The sequence below is a fragment of the Chinchilla lanigera genome, unplaced genomic scaffold (assembly GCF_000276665.1).
Source record: "Chinchilla lanigera isolate Chin_1 unplaced genomic scaffold, ChiLan1.0 scaffold00018, whole genome shotgun sequence".
Lineage (NCBI taxonomy): Eukaryota > Metazoa > Chordata > Mammalia > Rodentia > Chinchillidae > Chinchilla > Chinchilla lanigera.
Window position 1 is genome coordinate 17,968,509 of NW_004955419.1, and position 22,893 is coordinate 17,991,401.

The 22,893-nt window shown below is 42.0% G+C and overlaps 1 protein-coding gene across 1 annotated transcript in view; it reads left to right on the top strand.

Annotated features, from left to right (window-relative positions):
- The first annotated feature begins 6,733 nt into the window (after positions 1 to 6,733).
- Positions 6,734 to 22,893, top strand: part of Ctnnal1 (catenin (cadherin-associated protein), alpha-like 1) — a 52,859-nt gene continuing 36,699 nt past the window's right edge. Inside the window, exons 1-6 of the mRNA XM_005382935.2 lie at positions 6,734 to 6,781; positions 9,725 to 9,914; positions 16,120 to 16,307; positions 18,904 to 19,023; positions 21,328 to 21,417; positions 22,658 to 22,828. Coding sequence (XP_005382992.1) covers positions 6,734 to 6,781; positions 9,725 to 9,914; positions 16,120 to 16,307; positions 18,904 to 19,023; positions 21,328 to 21,417; positions 22,658 to 22,828 — 807 coding nt within the window. The remainder of the gene's footprint in view (positions 6,782 to 9,724; positions 9,915 to 16,119; positions 16,308 to 18,903; positions 19,024 to 21,327; positions 21,418 to 22,657; positions 22,829 to 22,893) is intronic.

Here is a 22,893-nt window from a genome sequence, read left to right on the forward strand (position 1 = left end):
GAACTCACAATGATCCTCCTGCCTCACCCAAGTGCTGGGATTACAGGTGTGTGTCACCACGCCCAGCTCCAAATGTCTTTTTAACTGGTAGGATGCTTGAGTAAGTTGTGAAATGTTCAACCAATAAGATACAACGTGTCAGCAAAATGAAAGAACCACAGTTTTAGCTATCAGTGTGGACAAACCTCAAAAACATATTGAATGGGAAAAATTAAGGTTGAAGGCTAGCCAAGACTAAATCATGCATCACTTAGGACTCTACCTGCCATATGTGTATTAGTTGTAAGGTAGTGATGAGCCCAAAATCAGGGTGATTATTTCTTCTAGGGCAAGGGAGGGAGGTGATAGGGACAGGGAGGAGCCCACAGAACACATGGGCCTGGTATTTATTTATTTTTTCCCGGGTATCAAAATGAAGGCTTCACACATGCTAGAACAACTCCTTTAGTTCTTTGAAGCGTTCATGGCTCTTTCCTTCATTTCTTTAAACTGTGCATATGTGTATTATATATACTTATATGTTGCATAGTTTATAGTTCAAACAATGTTTTGAGAAGCCTCAGGCTAAGAACCAAGCAGATTTTCTGCAGAGCAACATCCCACCTCCTTTAATAATCACTATTCTTCCTGTCAAAACTCCCACTCTCAGCCAGACTCAGGTTTTTAAGGAAGGGAAGAAGGATGTGGGCCATGGAGCTCCACCCTCGTGTGGAATGCTATTTACTGTACTGCCTACTAGTCTTTTCCTGTCTGGATACATTTCCTTCATTCACCATTTCCAGGCCTTTGCATTTCTAAGGTAGCTCCCTTCTCTTTTCCATTTCTCTCTGCAGTGTCCTTGGAAGCTTTTCAGAATTCTTGTTTCTTAAATCGTAGATGAAGAGAGTACCCAAGTGGCGTCTTCCGTTCTTTGCTGATTTTTGTGTGTGCATACAAGTATGTTTTTAAGTGCAAAAATAAAATGAATTCAAGCAGTCAGGTGGTTTGGATGTGAATGAAAGTGCATGTTTTCTGCCTTCTTGAGAGAGTACTCATTTGACTGGTATATTTCCTTCTATCTTGTTTTCTATAGCTAATTAGCTGGTTTGGATTTTGGGGTTTTGTTTGTTTGTTTTTGGTTTTTTGGTGTTTTGTTTGTTTTGTTTTGTTTTGACTTGTTTTTGCTATACTGGGGATTGAACCCAGGGCCTGCACACTGAGCTATATCCCCAAGCACCCCGCCCCTTTAAGTACATTACAAGTTTGCAGTACGTGCAGTTTACAGTCATCTTGGGGAGTGGGTTCAGGTCCATAATACAGCTTGATTCCTTTTTTGATCCCCTCTGTCTCCCTACCTCCTGCCTCCCTACCTCTTCCTCTGGAACCCCTTTCCCCATTTTCCTTCTTATTGATATTATTCATCTATCTCATGCTTATGACATATAAAGATTATATTCATTTAGGTTATTAGGTTCCTGTGCATGCCATATTTTTATTCTACTTGTTTTTCCTTCCCTTCTGCCTTTCCTTTCACCCCTATTCTCTTGGACCTCTTCCCATTTGCAAGTGATCTATCCCCTTGTCTTTCTTATATTTTATTTGGAGGCAAAGTCTTCTAATTTGTTCAGGCTGGGCTTGCACCAGACAGTCTTCCTGCCCTCAGCCTCCACAGTAATGGGATTCCAGGCATGTGTTATGGTCCAGCAGATTAGCTGGTTTTTCAGTTCTTATAATTCTGAGGATTTACTGGTGAATTAAGCCCTGGGATGAACACCTCTGTCCCAGACTGGCATCTAGATCATTCTTCAGGTTTCATTCTCATTCTTCAGGAATTAGGTTTAGTTCAGCTTTTTCTTTTTTAATCACTTCCTCCATTTGCTTTCTTGCTTCCCCACAAAGTAAATAAACTATGAAAGTCCATTTTACTCAAGGATCTACTGTTAGTTATTCTACAAAATAAGTTCACACACAGGAGGAACGAACAGAGATTATAGAAATCTAAGCAGTGTAATATCTGGCAACTATGTAGTGCTTACTGTGTAACAGTAAGGTATTTTATGGTATTTTATTACTCATTTGTTTGTTCCCACAATGAGTTTATGAGATGGATACTATTATTATCCTCATTTTTACAGATGAGAAGAGTCACAGAAAGGTTAGCTGACTGGCCACGTGCTCATGTGAACAGCAGGACTCACCACCCAGGCAGCAGAGTCTATGCTGGTAACTACTAGCACGCATTTGGCCAGTTTGTACTTTACACTGCCATTTATGACAAGGTATTAATTAAGCCTTCGTTTTTATTCTACTATTCCACAGTAGAGGTCTTCAGTACCTCAGCTCCTTTTTCTTCCCCCATGGGATGGCTTCTGAACTGCCCCCTTCTGTGATTCAGTGAAGGATTTTCTAGAACATTCTCTCGAGTTGTTTGTCCGGGCAACTCCAAGTTGTGACTCGCAGTAATATGCCCTTTATTTTTCAAGTGTTTTAGCTAATTTTTTTGCCTATCATAATTTGAAAAGCATTCTAGTCCTTGTTTTTCACTTGATCCTTTACACAGTCCTAAGAGATAAGAGGGACATTGATTAAAGGTTGGGGTAGGGCCAGGGATTTAGCTCAGCGGCAAAAGTGTTTGCCTGGCAAGCGCAAGGTCGTGAGTTCGGTTCCCGGTACTGGAGAAAAAACAGAAAAACCAAAAAAAAAACCACGTTGGGGCAGTGTCTTGGCTTTGTGACCTTGGGCTTTTCCTAACCTCTTCAGATCTTTCAGGATCTTTACCTGTGACATGCGGTAATAATAGTTTGTAGTAATTAGGTATTGGGATGACATGACATGAAGGAATACATGTAAAATATATTCTAATGCCTAATATTCTTGTTCTTAAAAAATATTAGCTAGTCATTTCTTTTTTTGCATGTTAAGGAAGCTGAAGTTTAATCTCAATTTTCTGGAAACAGCTACGTCAAATTTTCATCTCCTGAGGCTTTCCGATATTCTCCATAAACATGTTTAACTTTTGAAACTCCCCTTTTAAAGGTCAGAAAATAATTTTAGAACAAAAATAGATCTTCTAATAAGGGATTTTATGTGCTGACTTAGCTCTTCCAAGTGGCAGTTTTAAAGGCATATCTGCATTTGGACTGAACATTTTCCAGACCTCTTCGAGTAAGAGGAAGACAGCCACACCTAATTATGCACTGGGGAGGATGCTTGTAGTGAGAGCAGAAAGCATGTTCGGGAACTGAACAATAGTTGGTATTTTAGCTTAATAGCAGATCTTTATAATTGAATTTTTAAAACTTCGTGAAGATAAATGATTTAATGAACACAACTGTTTTACTCTGGGCTTCTTAATGGAGATTCCATATACACACACAAAAAAAATCCCACAGACAAAATGTCTTAGACAACAGATTTTTTTTCTCATAGTCCCAGAGATTGGTTGGCCTAAGATCAAGACGCCAGATGGTCTAGTGTCTGGTGAGGTCTGCTCTCTGGATCACATTGTCCTCATGGCATAGAGAAGAACAAGGATCTTTCGGGGGTCTGTTTTACGAGGATACTCATTGCACTCATGAGGACCCCACACTCATGACTAATCAGCTGACAAGTCCCCACCTCCAGCTGCCGTCACCCAGGGGACTGGGATTTCAAAATGTGAACTTGGGGGATGAGGGAGCACCCTCAATCTGAGCACCAACTTATACTTCTCCTCACTGCAGAATCTCCCCCAAGATGGTAACTTGAAGCAGGCAGTGGGGGTTGAGTTCCCTGTTTTCTGTGTGGTACTGAAGTTCCCTACAGTTTACTGTGTGTGCAGCGGTGCTAGGCTGGTGCAGACAGGTTTCATATCCGTGGTCCTGCTTCCCAGCTCCAGGCCCGCAGTCATCATCAGCATTCAGCTGTGGCAGTTCACTGATGTGATAACCTGCTGGAATTTTAGGTACCATTTTATTTTGAAGAAAGTATTCTGTCCTAAATAAGTAAAATTGAAAACTTCCAATAAGGGAAAGGTACTGGGTGGGCACTGGGGTCAGTTAAATCTGGATTCAGATTCTAAACTAGGCTGCTTATTTTTTGTGCCAGCCAATTGCACTCAGCCTGTTTTTTAAAAAAGTGTTTAATAATACCTGAGGCTTAGAGACAGTTGTTAATCTAATATATCTTTCCATGATCACCATACGCTGGGTGTTACGTTACACACAATGCTTTCATCGTTGTATTCAATCCATTCATTGAAGGATACTATGGCTAAGTGGCAGAAGGCTGGGATCTGTAGTCAGAGCACAGATATTTAAATCCTAACTTGTCTACTCTCCCTGAGGTCCGGACAGTTTTCTCTTTGTAAAGTGGAGATGATAACAGCAGCCATTTCACTGGGTGGTTGGGCAGAACTATGAGGTAGTGTGCAAGAGTATGGTTTCTTTTTTCTTTTTTTGGTACCAGGAATCAAACTCAGGACCTTGCACTTGCCAGGCAGGCACTTGTGCCACTGAGCTACATCCCCGACCCAAGAATTTGGCGTCTTGCATCAAAATGTCTGTCTCTAAATCTGGCTCTATCATTTGTTAATTGTGTGACCTTTAACTAGGCATCTTTTAACATCAGTTTCCTTATTTGTGAAAGGGGAATAGGGTATGCCTATGTCCCAAGATTCTTACGAGGATTAGAGTAGGATATGCAAAACGGTTCTATGTGACTGTCACATAGATATAGTAGTTTTATGCCAATCCACTGTTCGTTATGCCACAGATTTAGTGGCCATCCTGATATCATTAACTTAACCTACCAAGCAAGTCATGTTTAAAACAGTCCCAGTTTGTTCTTTTTCCTCCCTTCTGACTGTTGCCCCTTTATACCAAACCAGCATCATCCTTCGCCAAGACTACTGCAACAACTTTCAGGCTGGTCTTTCTGCTTCTACTTTTGCAGCTTTAGCGATCTACTCTTTTCGTAGGAACCTTTAACAAACATACATTTGTGACTGCATTGGTTATTTTCTCCTGTGTTACAAAGTACCCCAAACTTAGTAGTTTAAAATGGCGAACATTTATTATCGTAGTCTGTTTTTATGAATTAGCTATCTGGGAGTAGCCTCCCTGGGTAGTTCAGAATCACTCACGTCTGTTCTCAAGAGGCCTCAGAGTCTTCCTTGTTGTTGAGAAGCCTCAGTTCCGCATCATGTGAGCCTTTCCTTTGGGCTGCTCAAGGGTGTTCATGACATAGCAGCTGGCTTTCCCGAGTCATTAACGTTAGAGAGAAAGATGCAGAGCACAGTGACTTCATGACTTGCCTTCAAAAGGAACACACTGTCACTTCTGCTTTATTCTGTCAGTTAGGAGCATCTATGCTCAACTTGCTGGTTTATAATGTTCTGGTGGTACTGGGATCGAACCCAGGGCTTTTGCACTGAGCTACATCTCTAGCCCTTTACAATTTTTAAAAACTTATTTTTAAAATCTTGAGGCAGGGTCTCACTCACTAAGTCGCTAAGTTGTCTGGGCTGGGCTTGAACTTGCCATCCTCCTACCCTAGCTTATAGACTGCTGGAATTACAGGTGTGCACATTCTGAAATCCACCTGGACACAAGTTGGCAGTTTCTTCATTAAAACTTAAGCCCTGGGCTTCTTCATTGCCCTTGGCGTTGCCTTCTGAATTGTCCTTTTTCACAAAAATTTTTCACAAAATTGTCCTTTTTCACAAATCTTTAGCCCTGGTTTGCAGCTGCATATTTTTCTAAGCCTGCCCCTGCTTATGGAAGCTTGGCGGTATAAAGCTTCCTTTCATTCTGTGTTGATCTGCCTCAGTCCAAGCTGGTGTTGTTGCTGCCAACATAATTACATTAATTATGTTGGTTTCCTTTGACTCATATTGGGCTCAGTCTATTAAACAAAGCCATCCTCACACACAAGTCTCTAAGATAAGCTCTTCTCTAACTTGGGCTTTTGCTGGCACTGCTGAGGGACAGCACCCCTAAGCACTTAGAAAATTTGTTTAACTATGTGGTTGTCTGGAGCAACACTTTGGATATTTTGGAATCTTTACTAAGATTTTATAGTCACACTACCAGTGTTTGTTGTTTTGTTTTTTAGTTTTGAGACAAGGTCTAAGCCAGCCTTGAACTTGCTTTGTAGCCCAGGCTGGCCTGGAATTCACAATCCTTCTGCCTCAGCCTCCTGAGTGCTGGGATTACAGTTGTATGACAGAATACCTGACAATAGGTCATGCTCTCCTGACAGTGTTCTAGATTTTATTCTTGCCTTGGAGCCACTGTTAATGTTAACATGATGCCAGGTGTGGTGGCTCACACCTGTAACCCCAGCACTCGGGAGGCTGAGGCAGGAGGATCGTTGTGAGTTCGAGACCTGCCAAAATGAGCTTAAGGCCAGCCTGAACTGTGTAGCAAGACCCTGTCTCAAAAAGACACACACAAAAAAATTTTAACATGGTGTGCCACCTGGTTAGGAATTTTCAAAACTGGAAAGTTCTGGCTTGTTTTTATTTACTGACATTTCCTTTTTTTTTTTTTTTTTTTTTTTTTTTTTGTCTTTTTCTGCCACTGTGTAATAAGGCAACCCTTTTCCCCATTTTTCAGTGAGACAGTTTTCACTTTCCTTTAAGCTTCACACATAGCTTCTGGTATTATCTGAATGTCAGTATCCTCCCCAAATCTGTATGTTGGAATTTAACTCTCATGGTGATATTATTAACAGAAGAGGCCTTTGAGAATTGATTAGACATGAATGACCACTAATGCCTATAAAAGAGGCTGAGAGAACCTGTTTGCTCATTCTGCATGACGTAGGTGGACCTAGAAGGCACTATCTGGAGGACTTGGCCCTCAGCAGACACTGACTTTAGGGAACCATTACCTTGGACTACTAACCCATCAGAACTGTAAGCCAGGTGTTTCCATTTATATAAATGACCTAGCTTGAGGTCTTCCACACTCACTGAGCTAGCTAGCTACAAAGTTTCTTCAGCTGCTTAGCTTTTACTCACCCCTTACTCCATTCAACTTCTAGGCTGATTTCAAAGCCACTTCCAGGTCTTGGGTTTTGTTACAGTACCACTCCAGATCCAAGTGTACCAAAATCTGAATGAATTATGTATTGATACAGAACAAATGACCCCAAATTCAGTCCCCTAAAACAACAAACATTTATTGCACTCCAGGCCAAGCATTCTGGAGTGGTTTCCTTGGTGGTTCCGGGTTAAGGTCTGTCTGTCAGAAGATTGAAATAAAGTTGCTGGGCTGGGGCTGGAGAATCTCTTCCCGGTTCACTCAGCTGGCTGTGGGCAGGAGGCCTCAGCTCTTCACACTGTCACCAGAGCTCTCACTTTCTTCTCCTGGGGTGAGGGTCTCCACAGGGTTGTTTGAATGTCCTCCCTTATGTGGCAGCTGGCGCTCTTCCCCTGAGACTGACCCCAAAAGAGGGTGAGTGGGACGGGGGTCGCCTTCTTTCCCGAGTCCTGCCCTCAGGAGTACTCCAGCCCTTCCATTCCCGTCTCTTCCTCAGCAGTGAGTCCAGCCCCTACTCCAGGAAGAAGAACCAGGCTCTGCCTCTTGAAGGGAAATATATGAAAAAATTTGTCAACATATTTTAAAACCACTAAAGAGATTATATCATTTTTCTTCTTAAAAATCTTTTAGTGACTTCCTGTAAGATGGAATAAAACATAAATTCTCTACTCCAAGCACAACCTTGCTGGCTAGTTCCTGGGTGTGGGATTTACCTTTGCCCTATGGTGGCTTCACCTGCTTCTGGCCTTTCCTCATTCCTTGACTGGCGGCTCATCCCCACGATGCCCCCGCAGCTGTTTCTGCTCCCTAGAATGCTTTATTTCCCTGATGTTTGGCCAGCCTGGCTTCTTGCTATCAGAGCTCAGCTTAAATATCACTTTCTCACAGAAGGAAGAACAGCCAATCTCATGTAGCTGCCCAGACTTTATATGACTTTATTCTGTTTTACATTTTGCATAGCATTTACATTCATGTGTTTTTTGGTTGATCTGTTTCTGTGATTATTGTACCTCCCCAACTCCCTCATAAACTATGAGTTCTAGGAGAATGTGGGCTTTTTTGTTCAGTGCTGTTAAATCATTGTCTAGAATTTTAGTTGACACATGATAGTGCCCAACAAATCTATTTTTATGACTATCATTATTCTGTACTGTAAACCTGTTTTTTTTTTTTTTTTTTTCCTGTTTTTTGTTTTTTTTTTTTTAAGTACTGGGAATCAAACTCAGGACCTTGTGCTTGCCAGGCAGGCGCTTATGCCACTGAGCTATATCCCCGGCCCTCTGTATTATAAACATAATGGAGGCAGGATTTTAAGAGTGTTATTTACTGTTCTGTCTTCAGGAGCTGATATCTACTAGATGCAAAAATTTTATTGAAAAACAGTACTGTAGATTACCTTGCTAATAATGACAGACCCAAGACCCAAATTTATTTATTTATTTATTTATTTATTCATTCATTCATTCATTCATTCATTCATTCATTTATTTTTGGTACCAGGAATTGAACTCAGGAAGGACTCAAATTTAGGCTTCTTAATTCTAAAAGAAGTACTTGGCACATACTAATTTTTTTTTTTTTGTATTGGGAATTAAACTCATGACCTCAGGCTTGCCAGGCAGGTGCTGTGTGGCTGAGCTGTATCCCCAGCTGCACATAGTATTTTCTAAAGGCATAAGAGTGAGTCCCTTCTCCTTTTGGTTCTCTATTCTCGTCTTTGTTAATATGCCATGTAAATTATTTAAAAGTTAAATTCATAACTGGAGTGGTGGTGAGGCAGGATTGCCATGAGTAGGAGGCCAACCTGGGCTACATAGTGAGTTCAAGGCCAGCCTAAACTGCACAATGAGATCCTGTCTCCAAAAAAAAAAACCCAGTAAACTCAGCATACATTTACTAGTTGGGATTTGTGTTTTTCATGTGATATTTTTGTGTGTTCGCTTTGAGACAGGTTCTCGCTGTGCAGACCAGGCTGGCTTCAAACTTGTGATCATCCTTCCTCAGCCTCCTCAACTGGGGTTACAGGTGTACGCCACCACACCTAGCAGCATTCTTTCATAAATATTTTCATATGTCAGTGTAGTTCATGTATTAGTTTTCTAAGGTATCTTGAAGATTGATATTTGTTTCAATGAACTGAACTTGTCATCTTTTGTATTTCAGGGATAAGAACCAAATGTTAAAATTCTTGGTATTTCATTTACTTTGAGGTTGATACAAGAAAATTTACAACAATGGGAAACACAGATACAGTGGTCATTCTAAAGTATCTAGTTAACTCAGTAAACATGTAAGACACCAGTACTATTTTGGTACAACCCACTGACCATGGTGGGCAGCGGAAGAAGATGTTTTTACCATGGTCTAGAAAACTATACCCAGAGTACTCTGGTTTTCTGTGGATTCTGTGAATGTGTGATCTGCCCTCTCCTACTTTTCTGATATCTTTATTTGTTGTGAGATCTCGAGAGCATTATATGCCCCAGATAACTGCCCTTAAGTGAACTTGGAATTGTAATTAATGGAAGTATTGTCTTAGGAATGATGTAAGATACTTTGCCAGTTGTCCTTAGGTTGAAATATCTAAAACTATTGATTTAGTCTCCTAGGCTAGTTCAGTATGCTGAGCTTAATATTTTGGCGTTCGTGATGCAGCTTTTTTTTTTTTTTTAAGCAGTGAAGTAAAATTTAAGCAAGTTACTTTTCTCTTTTATTTTTAGATCACCACACTTATTAATCATAAAGATAATACCAAAAAGTCGGATAAAACTCTGCAAGCAATTCAGCGTGTGGGGCAAGCTGTCAACTTGGCAGTTGGAAGATTTGTTAAAGTAGGGGAAGCTATAGCCAACGAAAACTGGGATTTGAAAGAAGAAATAAATATTGCCTGTATTGAAGCTAAACAAGCAGGTACGTGGATATTGATTTTGAAGTTCGTTTATACCAATTTTATTGCTCTGGAGATGATGCAAAATTACTGCTTTATTTTGAGCAAAAACATGTCCTGTGCCTTAGTCTTCTGATACTGGGTGCCAAGGACCACGTGGGCACTGGAGAGGGGCATAGCATGAGGCAGTGCTCCTCAGCAAATCGTTTTGACTTTGTTTTGTTTTTGTTTATCTTGAGACAGGGTCTCACTGTGTAATGCAGGCTGGCCTTGAACTCACTTAGATAGCCCAGGCTGGCTTCAAAATCACAACAGTTCTCCTGCCTCAGCCTCCTGAGTGCTGGGATTACAGGTGTGTGCCACTACGCCCGGTTGTGACGTCAAACTTCATGTTGTTACAGTTCTCCACAGTTGGTGGCATGTCGCATTTTAGAACCTGTAGTGTTTTGAGAACTACAAATAGTTCAGACTTGCTGAAGTATTTTTATCCGTTTATTCTCTTGTCTTGGTTACTTTTCTCTCGTTGCTGGGACAAAATACTTGACGCCCAAAATGAAGGAAGGAAAGGTTTATTTTGCTTACAGTTTGTGGAGGTTTCAGTCCATATTTGGCAAATTACAAGGCAGAGTGGCACATGGCAGAGGGCTACAGCTCACAGAGGCAGAACACAGCAAAAGCAACAAGCACAAAAGCGAGGAATGGCCACAAGGAGCCTCTTCCTCTCCCTTACATATGCAAACTATCCACCCCAGGGCGGGTGTAGCTCTCACACCCATAATCAGTCAAACTCTAAAAGCCTGCCCCATGACCGCATGAGGCTTTGGGGGGACACCCAGACACAAACCATAACATCTCTCATTAAATATTTACTGAGTGCTGCATTATACCAGCCGTTGTCCTAGGCTGTATAGGTATAGCTGTGTCCAAATCAGTGAAAAGTCTGCCCTCATGGAACTTGAATTCTAGTGATGGAGATAGACCATAGAAAAGTGTTATCATGATCAAAAAATAAAGCAGGGTAAGTGTGAGAAGAGCAGTGGAGGTGCTGTTTCTCAGCTTCAACCCTACTGACATTTTGCTCTGGATAATTCTTTGTTGTGACAGAGCCTCATTTATATTTTAAAACTACAACGGGTGGTTCTTACACCGAAAAGTTGATTGTAGGGAGTGTGAGGGTGGGATCAGAGAGGCCAGTTAGGAGGCTGCTGCCATAGACAGTGGTGACCTAAGCTGGGTGCTGGCATTGGAGGTGGTGCGAGGTAGCTGCCTTTGGATGTGTTGTCAAGACAGAGCTGATGGGATGTGTGCGGAGATGTGAAGAGGAGTCACGGAGAATTCCAAGGTTTGGGATGAATAGCTGGGTAACCGGTCCTGCTGCTTCCTGAGATGAGCAGCCCTGACCGAGGAGCAGGTGTTTTTGGAAGACCTTTGGGGGAAGGCAGTGGGTTGATGAGGTGGAGTATGATGGAGGGGCCAACCAGATCACACGGTCCTGTGTGTTGTGTGAATGACTTCTGGTATTGTTTTGGAGGAAATGGGGAGTCACTGAGGAATTTTGAGCCAGATGAAAGATATTGTTTTGCAGTAGAAATCTTTTTGATAGTATGCAGGAAATGGATAAATGAGAGCAGATTGAGAGAGGGTTGACAATGAAGGTACACAGATTAAGAGCAGTTAGACCAAGACATGTACTAGACACCCTTTCCCCCTCTGAACCTAGTACCTTATGCACACAAGGCGAGATGTCTACCACTGAGCTACGCCATCAGCCCTTTTTATTTTATTTTATTTTTTGGTCTTTTTGAGACAGAGTCTCGCTGTGCAGTTCAGACTGGCCTTGAGCTCACTGTGTAGCCAAGGCTGGTCTCAAACTTGCAATGATTCTCCTGCCTCAGCCTCCCAAGTGCTGGGATTATAGGCATGTGTCAGCATGCCCAGCTTATTTTATTTTTGAGATAGCATCTTGCTAAGATCACCAGGCTGGCCACAGATTTGCAATCCCCTGCCTCAGCCTCCTGAGTAGCTGAGTTACAGGTGGGTACCACTGCACCTGGCTGGAGGAAATACACACAGAATACTCATTTAGGTGGTAAAATAGAATGAGGTTATTGAGTAACAGAAACAGAAGATTCTGGGTTGACTCAGACTTCTATCCATTTGCTAGATTAGAGAACAGTTTTCCTGTGGGAAGCAGGGGAGATAGCCTTATTTCACTCTCAATTTATATTTTTCTGCTTTTGAAAAGGATTTGAAATAGCTTACAGTAAAAGACACATTAAGCTGTGCGTCATGGTACATGACTGTAATCTCAGCACCCGGAAGGCTGAGGCAGGAGGATCACTGTGAGTTCGAGACCACCCTGGGCTACAAAGTGAGCTCAAGGCCAGCCTGAACTGCATAGTGAGATCCTGTCTCAAAAAGACCAAAATAAATAAATAAATAAATAAATAAATAAATAAAATAAAATAAAATAAATAAATAAATAAATAAAAGACATGTTCAATGAGCCCATTAAAACATGAGATGAAAATAAACATACTGGAAAATTTGGCAAACATGATTATTTTAATTAGGCATGAAATTTATCTCTGTACTTCCTGAAAGGCAAGACAAAAATGTGAGAAACAAAGTGTTATATAATTCCCATTGTTTGCCGAAAGGAAACAAACCAGCTTGTAAGAGGAGAGAGAGGCATTTTCCTGGCTCTGAATTCTGATGCCGACACTTCTAAAGGGACCTGACATAAAGCCGTGGACCGTGCAGCAGAGAACGTACACATGTGCTTCACACTGTTGCTCAGAACAGCCCTTGGTCAGAGCAAGAGGAGGATGTTTCACTTTTTAACTGAAAGGGCAGCCTGAGTCTCCCTTTCCCCAGGGCCCGGTAGCGGGCTGTGTGCTCAGCACTGGGGGAGAGAGGAGGGCTGGCGTAGCGATATGCACCAGTACTCCACAGCTTTCTGGGAGGGCTGTCACCCAAGCAGCTGTGTGGGCAGAGTCCTTTAGAAGATGCGAGGTGTCATGGGCTCTGTGCGTCCACTCTTGGGAGTGGCCTCTCACCATCCCTCAGGTGAGGGGATGAGCGCAGCCCCCCTGGAGTTACAGGACAGGGAACACCCCTTGTTCCTTGACACACTCCAGCTTCAGGCTAAATAGATCTGGGGATGGGTGTATTTCTGCCCAATAAGCCCATCCTCACCATGTCTTCCACCAGACAATGTAGCATTCATCCAAGGGGAATAATATGAGTAGTGATAAGGTAACTAGAGCTGTAGAGCCCGATGCCCAGATGCCAATCCCACCTCTTCCACATGCTAGTAGAGCGACACTGGGCAAGCTGTTTAACATTAAAAATCTGCAGTGTTCTCATCTACAAAATGGGGCTATTAATGCTTATAGAGGTATCTTGATATGATACATGTATGCATTTGGCACATATGAAGTATTCAACAGGTATTACTGTCGTTATCATTATCGTTCTTCTTTCCCTGTGTGGTACTCTTGCTGTGTATTTTTACTTTTTACTTGGCCACCAGACAAAGTTTATATTTTGTATGGGAATGCTACAAATGTTTGTGTATGGGTGGCCTTAGGTTTGTACTTTAAGAAACAATACCAGCGAACTGCATGTAATAAATTAGAAATGACCACGCTGAAGCCCTAAGGCAGCTTTGTGCTTTCTCAACGAACTAATTTCTGAACATCCACGCTCTTAGCAACTTCCTGATGTTAAGAAATCATTTGACCATACTGGGCAGAGCTGGCCGAATGTTACCAGCCCTGTGCTTATGAGTTAAACGCTTAGGGTTCCACTTGGAAAACAAGAGTCTAAATAATGCCATATATGCAGGCTTATGTGTAATTTCTGTGGTGATTAAGAGCTACAGGAAAAATTAACAATTTCCAGAGTTACGGAGGAAACATTTTTATCCTTTGAGCTATTGCTAATAGAATACAGACGGATACTTTTCCTCCTTCCCCTTTCTGTGTGCATGAAGTTTCAGTTCTAAGCACTTTTGTTCTCTGTATATCTTCCCATAAAAACTTTGTAACACAAAACTTTATATTCCTGTCTAACAAATTAACCAAAATGTATCCATGCAAAGCCCCAGGCGTTTATTATCTCAGGCAGCTTCTGAGAACCAGTAATCAGGGCACTGGCTCTGTGTGTGTGTGTGTGTGTGTGTGTGTGTGTGTGTGTGTGTGTGTGAGAGGGAGAGGGAGAGGGAGAGGGAGAGGGAGAGAGGGAGGGAGAGGGAGAGACAGAAGGAGGGAGGGAGGGAGAGGGAGAGTGTGCTAGGTCAAGGTGTCTGCTGTGCCTCGGTTACCCAGAGGCTTCCCTGACTGCGGGATCTTCTCCCGAGTGCCCTCCCATGGCTGTGAGTTCCTCATTGCTTGAGCCTCTGTGTACCAGGGTGGCTTACACCATAAAAGCTAGCTTCCCTCAGAGAGAACAAGATGGCTCCTTCCAATTGCATAACCTAATCACAGAAGGGACATACTACACTCTGCCATACCAACCTTAGTCTGATGACGGAGGGGGCACAAGGGCAGCTGCTGCCACTATGCACATGCCATCCAAGTCTTCACTGCCGCTCCATATGCAGTGGCTGACATTTTGTGTGCTCTTGTATCATTTTAAACTCAGATTATCTGAAACTAGAGTCATCATCTCCTTCCTACGCCCTTCTGATTTTCTTTAAGTGACTTGTGTTAACAACCATGAAGCCATTGTTTTTCATTCTTCCGGGCCATCTTCTCACTGGTCAGGTACTGATTTTATGCGTCCTTTCCTGAGTATCTTTGAAATCGTCGTCTTTGTATTCCTGTGGCCACCATGCTTGAAGTCCTTATTATCTCACATCCACAACTGAAATGGGAGCCTGGCTTCGTCTCCCCTTTCCAGTCTACTTTATGTGCTTCAGCCAGGCTGATCCTAGAAGTACTGACTTAATCCTTTCACACCTGAGGTTTGTCCATTAAGTCTCAAGTACTTTTTACTCTAGGTCTTCAGCCTAATGCTGGAGACATTATTGTGTGTTATTGTGACAAAACTGACAAGAGGGCTTCCCTGAGAGAATCAGTCATTCCGTACACACATTTGTTGAGTACTTACAGATTAGTGAATCTTAGATAATACAAGAGGATTCAAAGAGCTGGATGTGGTGGCACACACCTGTAATCCCAGCACTTGGGAGGCTGAGACAGGAGGATCATTGCGACTTTGAGGCCAGGCTGGGCTACAAAGTGAGCTCAAGGCCAGTCTGATCTGCATAGCGAGACCTTGTCTCAAAAAGATAAAAAAAAAAAAAAAAAAAAAGGATGATTGAAAGTCTTAAAAAAATCTTTGTTGACATTAACAGCAAGGTGTTTTGGAGAATGTCATAGCCTGATTTCATCTTTGAGGAAGCCAAACTATTATATTTTTTTTGATGAATAATTGCTATTATAGACATCAGAATGTTTGAGAACATCAGCGGAGAATTTTTCTGGCGGTTTGGAAATTTATTTGGTAGAGTGGCCTGCTCTGGGCCGCAGAAGCATGAGTTTCAGTGGCAAGCCTGAGCTGGGGGCAGCCCTGGGTTTGGGCCTTGGGTGGTGGGGGAGGGGGTTTTGTTTATTCCCCTGCCCTGTGTCCAGACTGACCAGCCAAGAGACCTGCTTATTGTTTGTGCCAAACCATCATTCTCTCCAGCCGTACCTTCTTGACAGTGTCATCCCTGGAGGCCCAAAGTCTGTCCTTCTGACCCGCTTGGATGTCCCTACAAACTCAAGTTCTTTGAGGTTGTGGTGACTGGAACACCCCTCCCCACCTTCCCTTCCCCTCCCTGCAAGCCCGAGGTGGGGCACTTGTTATGCTCTGATTGGGTTTCTGCTTTGGGTTTTGTGTCCTGAGACTTTTACTGTTTTGCAGAATAAGAGGCTTTAAAAAAGTTTTCTCTTTCCGTTTAGTAGAGAGACTTTTAGTTTGTTGTGTTTGCCATACCACTGAAAATTCTAACTGACTGGAGGCAAAAGTTTGTCACAGTTCTGCAAAGCATGCCATTATTTTGTCGCTAGAAAGCTTCATATGGTAATCCCTCCAGTTATCAAGGTGGAATGGTTCCTTGTTCCTGATGTAAGACTCCACAGCTGAGTTTTTCCTTTGTTATATTCAAGATCAAAGGTGAGAATAGATTCTTATTTAAGTGTCTGAGTCCCATTTTAACTTTTCCCCCTTTCTTGTTAGGGGAAACAATTGCGGCGCTTACAGATGTAACCAGCTTGAATCATCCAGAATCTGATGGCCAGATCACCATTTTTACAGATAAAACAGGAGTCATAAAGGCGGCAAGATTACTTCTTTCCTCAGTGACAAAGGTGTTGCTGCTGGCAGACCGAGTAGTTATCAAACAGATAATAACATCAAGAAATAAGGTACCTGCTTTTCTGCCATTTGTCTTGCCAGGTTGTTCAGAGTGTTTTTTAGGTTAACTACAGTTAATTCAGTAATTCCTCTCCCTTATAACTGTGTATAATGCTATTGTCTATAGTCTAAAAATAGTTTTCTTCTATGCCTGAAATTACTTAGCCATGTGTATCTGGGTCTGACCCCCCTACTCCAACTGGTACTGGGGTTGAGCCTGGGGAAATCACAGTGAGCTGTACCCTCAGCCTTTTTTTTATTTCTTGAGACAAAGGCTTGCTAAGTTGTCCAGGGTAGACTTGAACTTGTGATCCTCCTGTCTCAGCCTTCTAAAATGCAGGGATTACAAGTCTGTACCACTGTATCTGGCTTGGACCTAAGATTTTGAATGCAAATAATGTTTCTCCTCTGAAAATCATTATCTCTGTATGGAGCAAAATTGTTTTTCATTTATTTTTTAAAGAGGAATCAATGCATGCTTTTATTTATTTATTTAATTTTAAAGGGAAGAAACAATAAGAACGATACAGAATTTCAAAACAAGATAAAAGTTTTAAATGTTTACAATTCAGGAAACAAAGCTGGGCACCATGGTACTGTATTGGCAGAAACCTAGTTGAGAAAAGTGCCAAATTCTTCAGTTTTTAATTTTTTCCAAGTCAGAGAGTAACAAGTTATAAACTTAAGCAAAATTAATCCAAAAGCCATACTTAACCATAGCTATAAAATTTCTGGATGCAGAGACCTTAAAAGTTCTGAATAACTGTAAAACTTCAAGAATGGATTTGAACTCTTCCAGAACTGGTACAGTCTTCTAGCGCTGGTCATGCTCCTCGATCATCCGGGAACCCAGGCGTGTGTTTTGACTTCTTTCCCGGGATGAGTGCCCTAGGCAGGGAGAAGAGCAGTCAACCATGGAAGGGGTTGTCCCAAGTAGGGTTTGAGACAAAACTAATTGGTGGGAGTTCAGTGAATCAAAAAGTATAAATTTAAAGAGAAAAAGAAGTGGAGGAGGTGGATCAGGCAGTGCTAAAGGAACAGAATCCACCTTTATCTCTGAGAAACGGGGGCTCTGCTCGGCTGTGGCCTTTGGCTTGTGTGTGTTGGTTGCCTGTGCTTCCTCAGCTGCCAGGGCAGGTTAGCATGCCAAATATCCATCATATCCTCATTAAAAAGAAGGAAACACAGGAAATCTGTGTTTTTACTTCTCATGTCAAGAAAACACAGCACGATCTGTTGGTTCTACTGTGGATTCATGCTTTCTTCACTCCTGACTGCCTGAAGCTTCTTGGCAATTAATTTATTCCAGACAATTCCAGACTGATCTAAACTGTTTTTCTACTCTGAGGTCCCTAACCTCCCTTTCCACTCCACTTTGAGATGACCTTCTTTTCCCTTTCCTGGGAAGACTGTGACTCCTCCAGTTCGGTTCAGTGAATCACACAGCTCTGTGTGTTGTCTTTTATCCTCATTGCCTTCTTAGCTCTTGAAGAGCTGATTAGTGCATTTATCCATTTTCTGTTGCTATAACAAATACCTTATGCTAGTGTTAGGTATTCTATAAAGAAAAGAGGGTGGGCTGGTATATAGCTCAGTGGTAGAGCACTTGCGTACTGTACATGAGGCCTTGCATGGGTTTGAGGTGCAGCACCACACAAAGGAGAGAGAGAGATACAAGTAGGTTTATTTGGCTCCAGTTTTGGAGGTTGATGTTCCAACCAATGGGAGCACATGTGAGAGAGATCACAGGGCAAGACAGGAAGCAGAGGTCAGGGAGGGGCCAGGATTTTCTTTTTATAAGAACCACGGGGGCTGCATTATCCCCGTCCCAGGGCAGTGCCACCAGTGACCTATCACCTTTCACTAGGCTCTGCCACCTCTCACCTTGACACACTGGGACCCAGCTTGCAGCACAGGAATCCACAAGGGCACTCTCAGACCAGGCCAAACCATGGCAGTGATCATCATCTTGTCTGCTCCAGCCTCCTCCAGACTAGGCGACATAAATGAATCTTGTTTTGGTATATCTAGTATTTCCAAACATTTCTGTTTCTTTCAATTTTCAAGTAAGCCTGTCTCCCCTTAAAAACAAATCATTCCCTAAATTATTCTAACTTGGAATCGGCTTCTACTATTCTAATCTATTCTATTCTTCTATTCTAATTTGGAACCTGCCCCCTTTTCCTTATTGAGAATCAAAACCCAGGCCTCATACATGCTAGCCAAGTGCCCTACCACTGAACTTCACCCCAAGCTCTTTATTTTTTAAAAATAAGGTCTTACTAAGTTGCTCAGGCTGGCCTTGAACTTGCTGTCTTCCTGCCTTGGCCTCCCAGGTAGTGGGGGTTACAGGTGTGAACTGCCACACCTGGCTGTGATACCCCTTCTTGTCTCCTTTTTTGCCTCCTCCAGCTTCCCTGTTGGACAGAGGTGGCAAACCTAGAGCACATGGGTGCACAGCTGGGTGTTTGTTATCATTGAAAGCTCTAAAAGGTTTGCCGTCACTCTCCTAGGATTTAGAATTTCCCCTTTTTTCCTAACTCAGCCTTGGTAGTCTCTGACTCTTTCATGTGTATCAGCTGAGAATAAAATTTTCTTTGTTTGCAGGTTCTTGCAACTATGGAAAGACTGGAGAAAGTGCATAGCTTTCAAGAGTTTGTCCAAATATTCAGCCAGTTTGGAAATGAAATGGTGGAGTTTGCACACCTAACCGGAGATAGACAAAATGTATGTGTTTACATCTTAACATCTTCAGATAAATGCACACTACTTTTTAGTTTGAATAAAAGTGTGATCTTTGCAATCACTTGAGTTGGTTTCTTTGCTTGTTAAACTTTGGTCTTTAAGGCTTTTCATAAATAAGCCAGGATACAACTAATAGATTAGTATATATTTTTTGCACACATATAACAGTTGAATATCTGTCTCCCCACCGGAGACAGTCATACTTGCCTGCAAGACCTGACTTGAGTACTTTGTCTTTATGAAATTTTGCATCTGATTCCTCTACGGGGATCAGGAAAGTAATCCAGTCATTGTCTTCTTAACATACTTTGTTATGTATTTTTGTTTTCCTTACCACATTAGATTAATAGTAATGCCCATGCCATTACTTTATTTGCACTGGCTGAATCATGTATTAGGAACTTAATATACATTATCTCATTTAATTCTCAATACATCCCTCTGAGATCAGGGACTGTGATTACTGTTTCATATATAAGGGAACTGAACCTGTGATGATAAACTTTTCCAAGGTTGCTCTTAGCTCAGTTGTACCTGATTCTAAAGCCTATCATTCTCAAACTGCAGCATCATACCAGTTTTTCATGGGTCTGTTCCCCAATTCAGACCATAAGCTCCTAAGTTTAGGGAGATGGAAAACCATGTTATTTCCAGGATTGGGATTCTCTGTTGGGCTATTGGTACATGACTTTATCTTGCCAGCAGGTTAAATGTGTATTACTTGACTTTTTTGAGCTGTTTCTGGGTATAGTCCCTGTAAAAGTCAGACTTCCATTACTGTGACAGCACAGCTGATATAAATAAAGGAGGAAAGCTTTTTATTGTTTGGGTTTTTGGCTCACAGTTTCTGAGGCTGCAGTGCATGGTCAAGTGGCTTTATTCCTCTTTGGTATGTGTTGAGGCAGAATTGTTATAATGGAAGAGTATGGCAGTGCAAAGCTGCTCACCTCATGGGAGCCAGGAAGCAGAGAGGAGTGAAAGCCTGAGAGGAAGGCGCTGGGGACCAGATACAGAGCCCAGGGTCATGGCCCATGATCTGCTCCATGTACCTAGGCTCCGCTTCCTCTTTCCATCACCTCCCAGTAATGCTGTCAAATTATGATCTCAGCAGGAGATTAACCCACTGATGAAGTTAGCCCTCCATTACCATCACTTGCCCAAAATCCCACCAGCAACCAACCCTTCAGCCACGGGTCCTTTTGCGGGAACATCTTGGGTCTCTTGGCTGTAACAGTCCTGTAGGTGACTCCCGTCATTTTGAACATGAGCGTCTCTGTGCAGATAGTGTTGAGATACAGGTACTGGCTGGAAAGTGGGAGACAGATTAATGACATCTGTCTCTAATAAAACTGTTTCATTTTGTTTCACCATCATTATTCTTTATAATATTCTTCTCTTTTTTCCTTGTCTGCCTTCTTCTCCCTTCTCCTCTTTCCCTCTAAAAATCATTAGCCTGAATATTTTTACAGTAATAATAACAGCTTATCATCTAGCATTTCCTTGAGCACTTGAGCAAGCGCGTTGTGGTTCATGGTTCCAAAGCCCTCTTTTCAAAGTTACATTTCCTACCTCATCCTCTTCTGCCTCTGGACATAACTGGGAAACATTCACCAGTATTTTGATTTGCAGTAGTTAAAAATTTGGTGTGCATAATGCTCCCCCCACCTGAAGTAGAGTAAGACTATGGCCCAACATTTTAAAAACTTGCACGTTTTGGCTGAAGGAATACCTATTTTAAAAATTTAATTAATTCCATGTGGGGCTCTGAAACTTGTGAGCAGCAATTTTGGCATCTTTGTGTTTGATAAATGTTCACTTTGATGAAATATGCCTCCAGGGTTCACATATGTTCTTCCTTAGTAGGTCAGAATATGCGGACTATCGCTGCCAGCCAGATTCATTCATTCAGTTCACTGAACAGATATTCATTAGGTGCTTACTGTAAATCAGGTACCAGTCTAGGTACTGGGGATACAACAGTAAATAAAAGGGACAAAACTCCTGTCCTCCTGGAGCTTGCATTTTAGTAGAACTGTGAGGAGACAGGTAATAAAACAGTCACTGACTACTGGTAACTGAAACGTCAGGGGTGAAACTATGACTAAGTGGGAGGGGCCGTGTTTAGATTGAATGACGACAGCTTACAAAAATTTGTCCTAGGTTCTTTTATGACCAATAGCATTACTGAAGTTTTGAGTTTTGTGACTGTTGAGAAAACAACTTTTCAAAAACATTAGGTTGTTTATATGCACTTGGACGGCTCAGTGATTTTTATTTCATTTTTAGGATTTGAAAGATGAAAAGAAAAAGGCAAAAATGGCGGCAGCTCGGGCGGTGCTTGAGAAGTGTACGATGATGCTTCTCACAGCATCAAAGGTAAGAAGGTTTTTGTTTCACTTTGTTGTAGATGAATAATGAGAAAACTTGATTAAGTGAATCTAACTTATGTAGTTTACTTTTTTGAAAAGGTTAAAGGGGTACCTGAGACTGTAGGCCGGAATAGTTCCATCTCAGTTACTGTGTACAAGGGTGCTAACCTTCTTCCGCAGCTTCAGACAGTCAGAATCTGAGTCGAGCTTGATTGGCTGCTAAGCAGAAGAGAAATCAGGTGTGTGAGTCAGCCCTGTGCCCAGTGCTTCTGCAGGCTGCGCCTGTCCACTGAGGACCCCGCCAACTGTGCTCTCGAGAAAGCTGGGCATGTTGGGATCGGTTCATAATAGGGAGTAGGAGTCAGCCCTTAGTTTATTTATTATGTAACTTAATATGTCTAATTTCTTTTTTCTACTTTAGCACATTTATCAGTCAAGAGCTTCTATTTTCAGAGAGTAACTGGCCAGCAAATTGGTACATTTCAAGAATGCATAAGCTGGGCATGGTGGCACATGCCTGTAATCCCTGCTGTCTGGGAGGCAGAGGCAGGAGGATCATAAATTTGAGCCTCACCTGGGCAACTTAGTGATTTAGTGAGACCCTGTCATAAAATAAAAAATAAAACAAAATGCTGCGGGAATGTAGCTAAGTGTGAAGGCCCTGGGCTTAATCCCCCTTACTGAAAGAAAAAAAAAAAAAAAAAAGACTAGTAAATATCTCATGAAGAGTTTGTTTAGAATTACCTTTTCTTCTGAGCGTACTTGCGCCATGCTGGGATCCTTGACTCCATAACAATACACTCCACAGAGCCCTCTCGGAAAGCTCAATTGATCTCGAGGCCCTAGAGTAGTTTTCATTGGTATCATCTTTTCAGAATCGAAGACGCCATCACCGTCACGTGTCATCGCGTCCATTTTCCTCATTCCTTTTAGTTCTTGTGTGTATAAGCCTGCATTTGAAAATAGTTTTAATCATGGTAAAGAATATTTTTTTCCCAACAATTTTAGGTGAACTTGTCGTTGAAGTACAAAGATGTAGTTTTGCACTCTGCGTTTTTCACTTAACCTTGCTATCGCTTTTTACTCATCCTGCTTCCACTTTAGTGAGGAGAGGCAGCTGGGGGAGCCAGGGACCCAGGAGACTTGGGTAAAGAACCATTTTTATTAGCATGACACGTTCTCTGTAAGATTTCATGTGTTGGGAGGTGGGTCACCTAGTAAAATAAACATTTTCAATTGTTTTGAAGACCTGTCTCAGGCATCCTAACTGTGAATCAGCCCATAAAAACAAAGGAGGAGTGTTTAACCGAATGAAAGTGGCGCTGGATAAGGTCATTGAAATTGTGACTGACTGTAAGCCACACGGAGAGACCGACATTTCATCTATCAGTATTTTTCGTGCAATTAAAGAATTCAAGGTAAGAAGAGAGAATATTTTGATTCTTTCTTTCCATTTTAAGGGAGCATGGTCATGTACATGTCC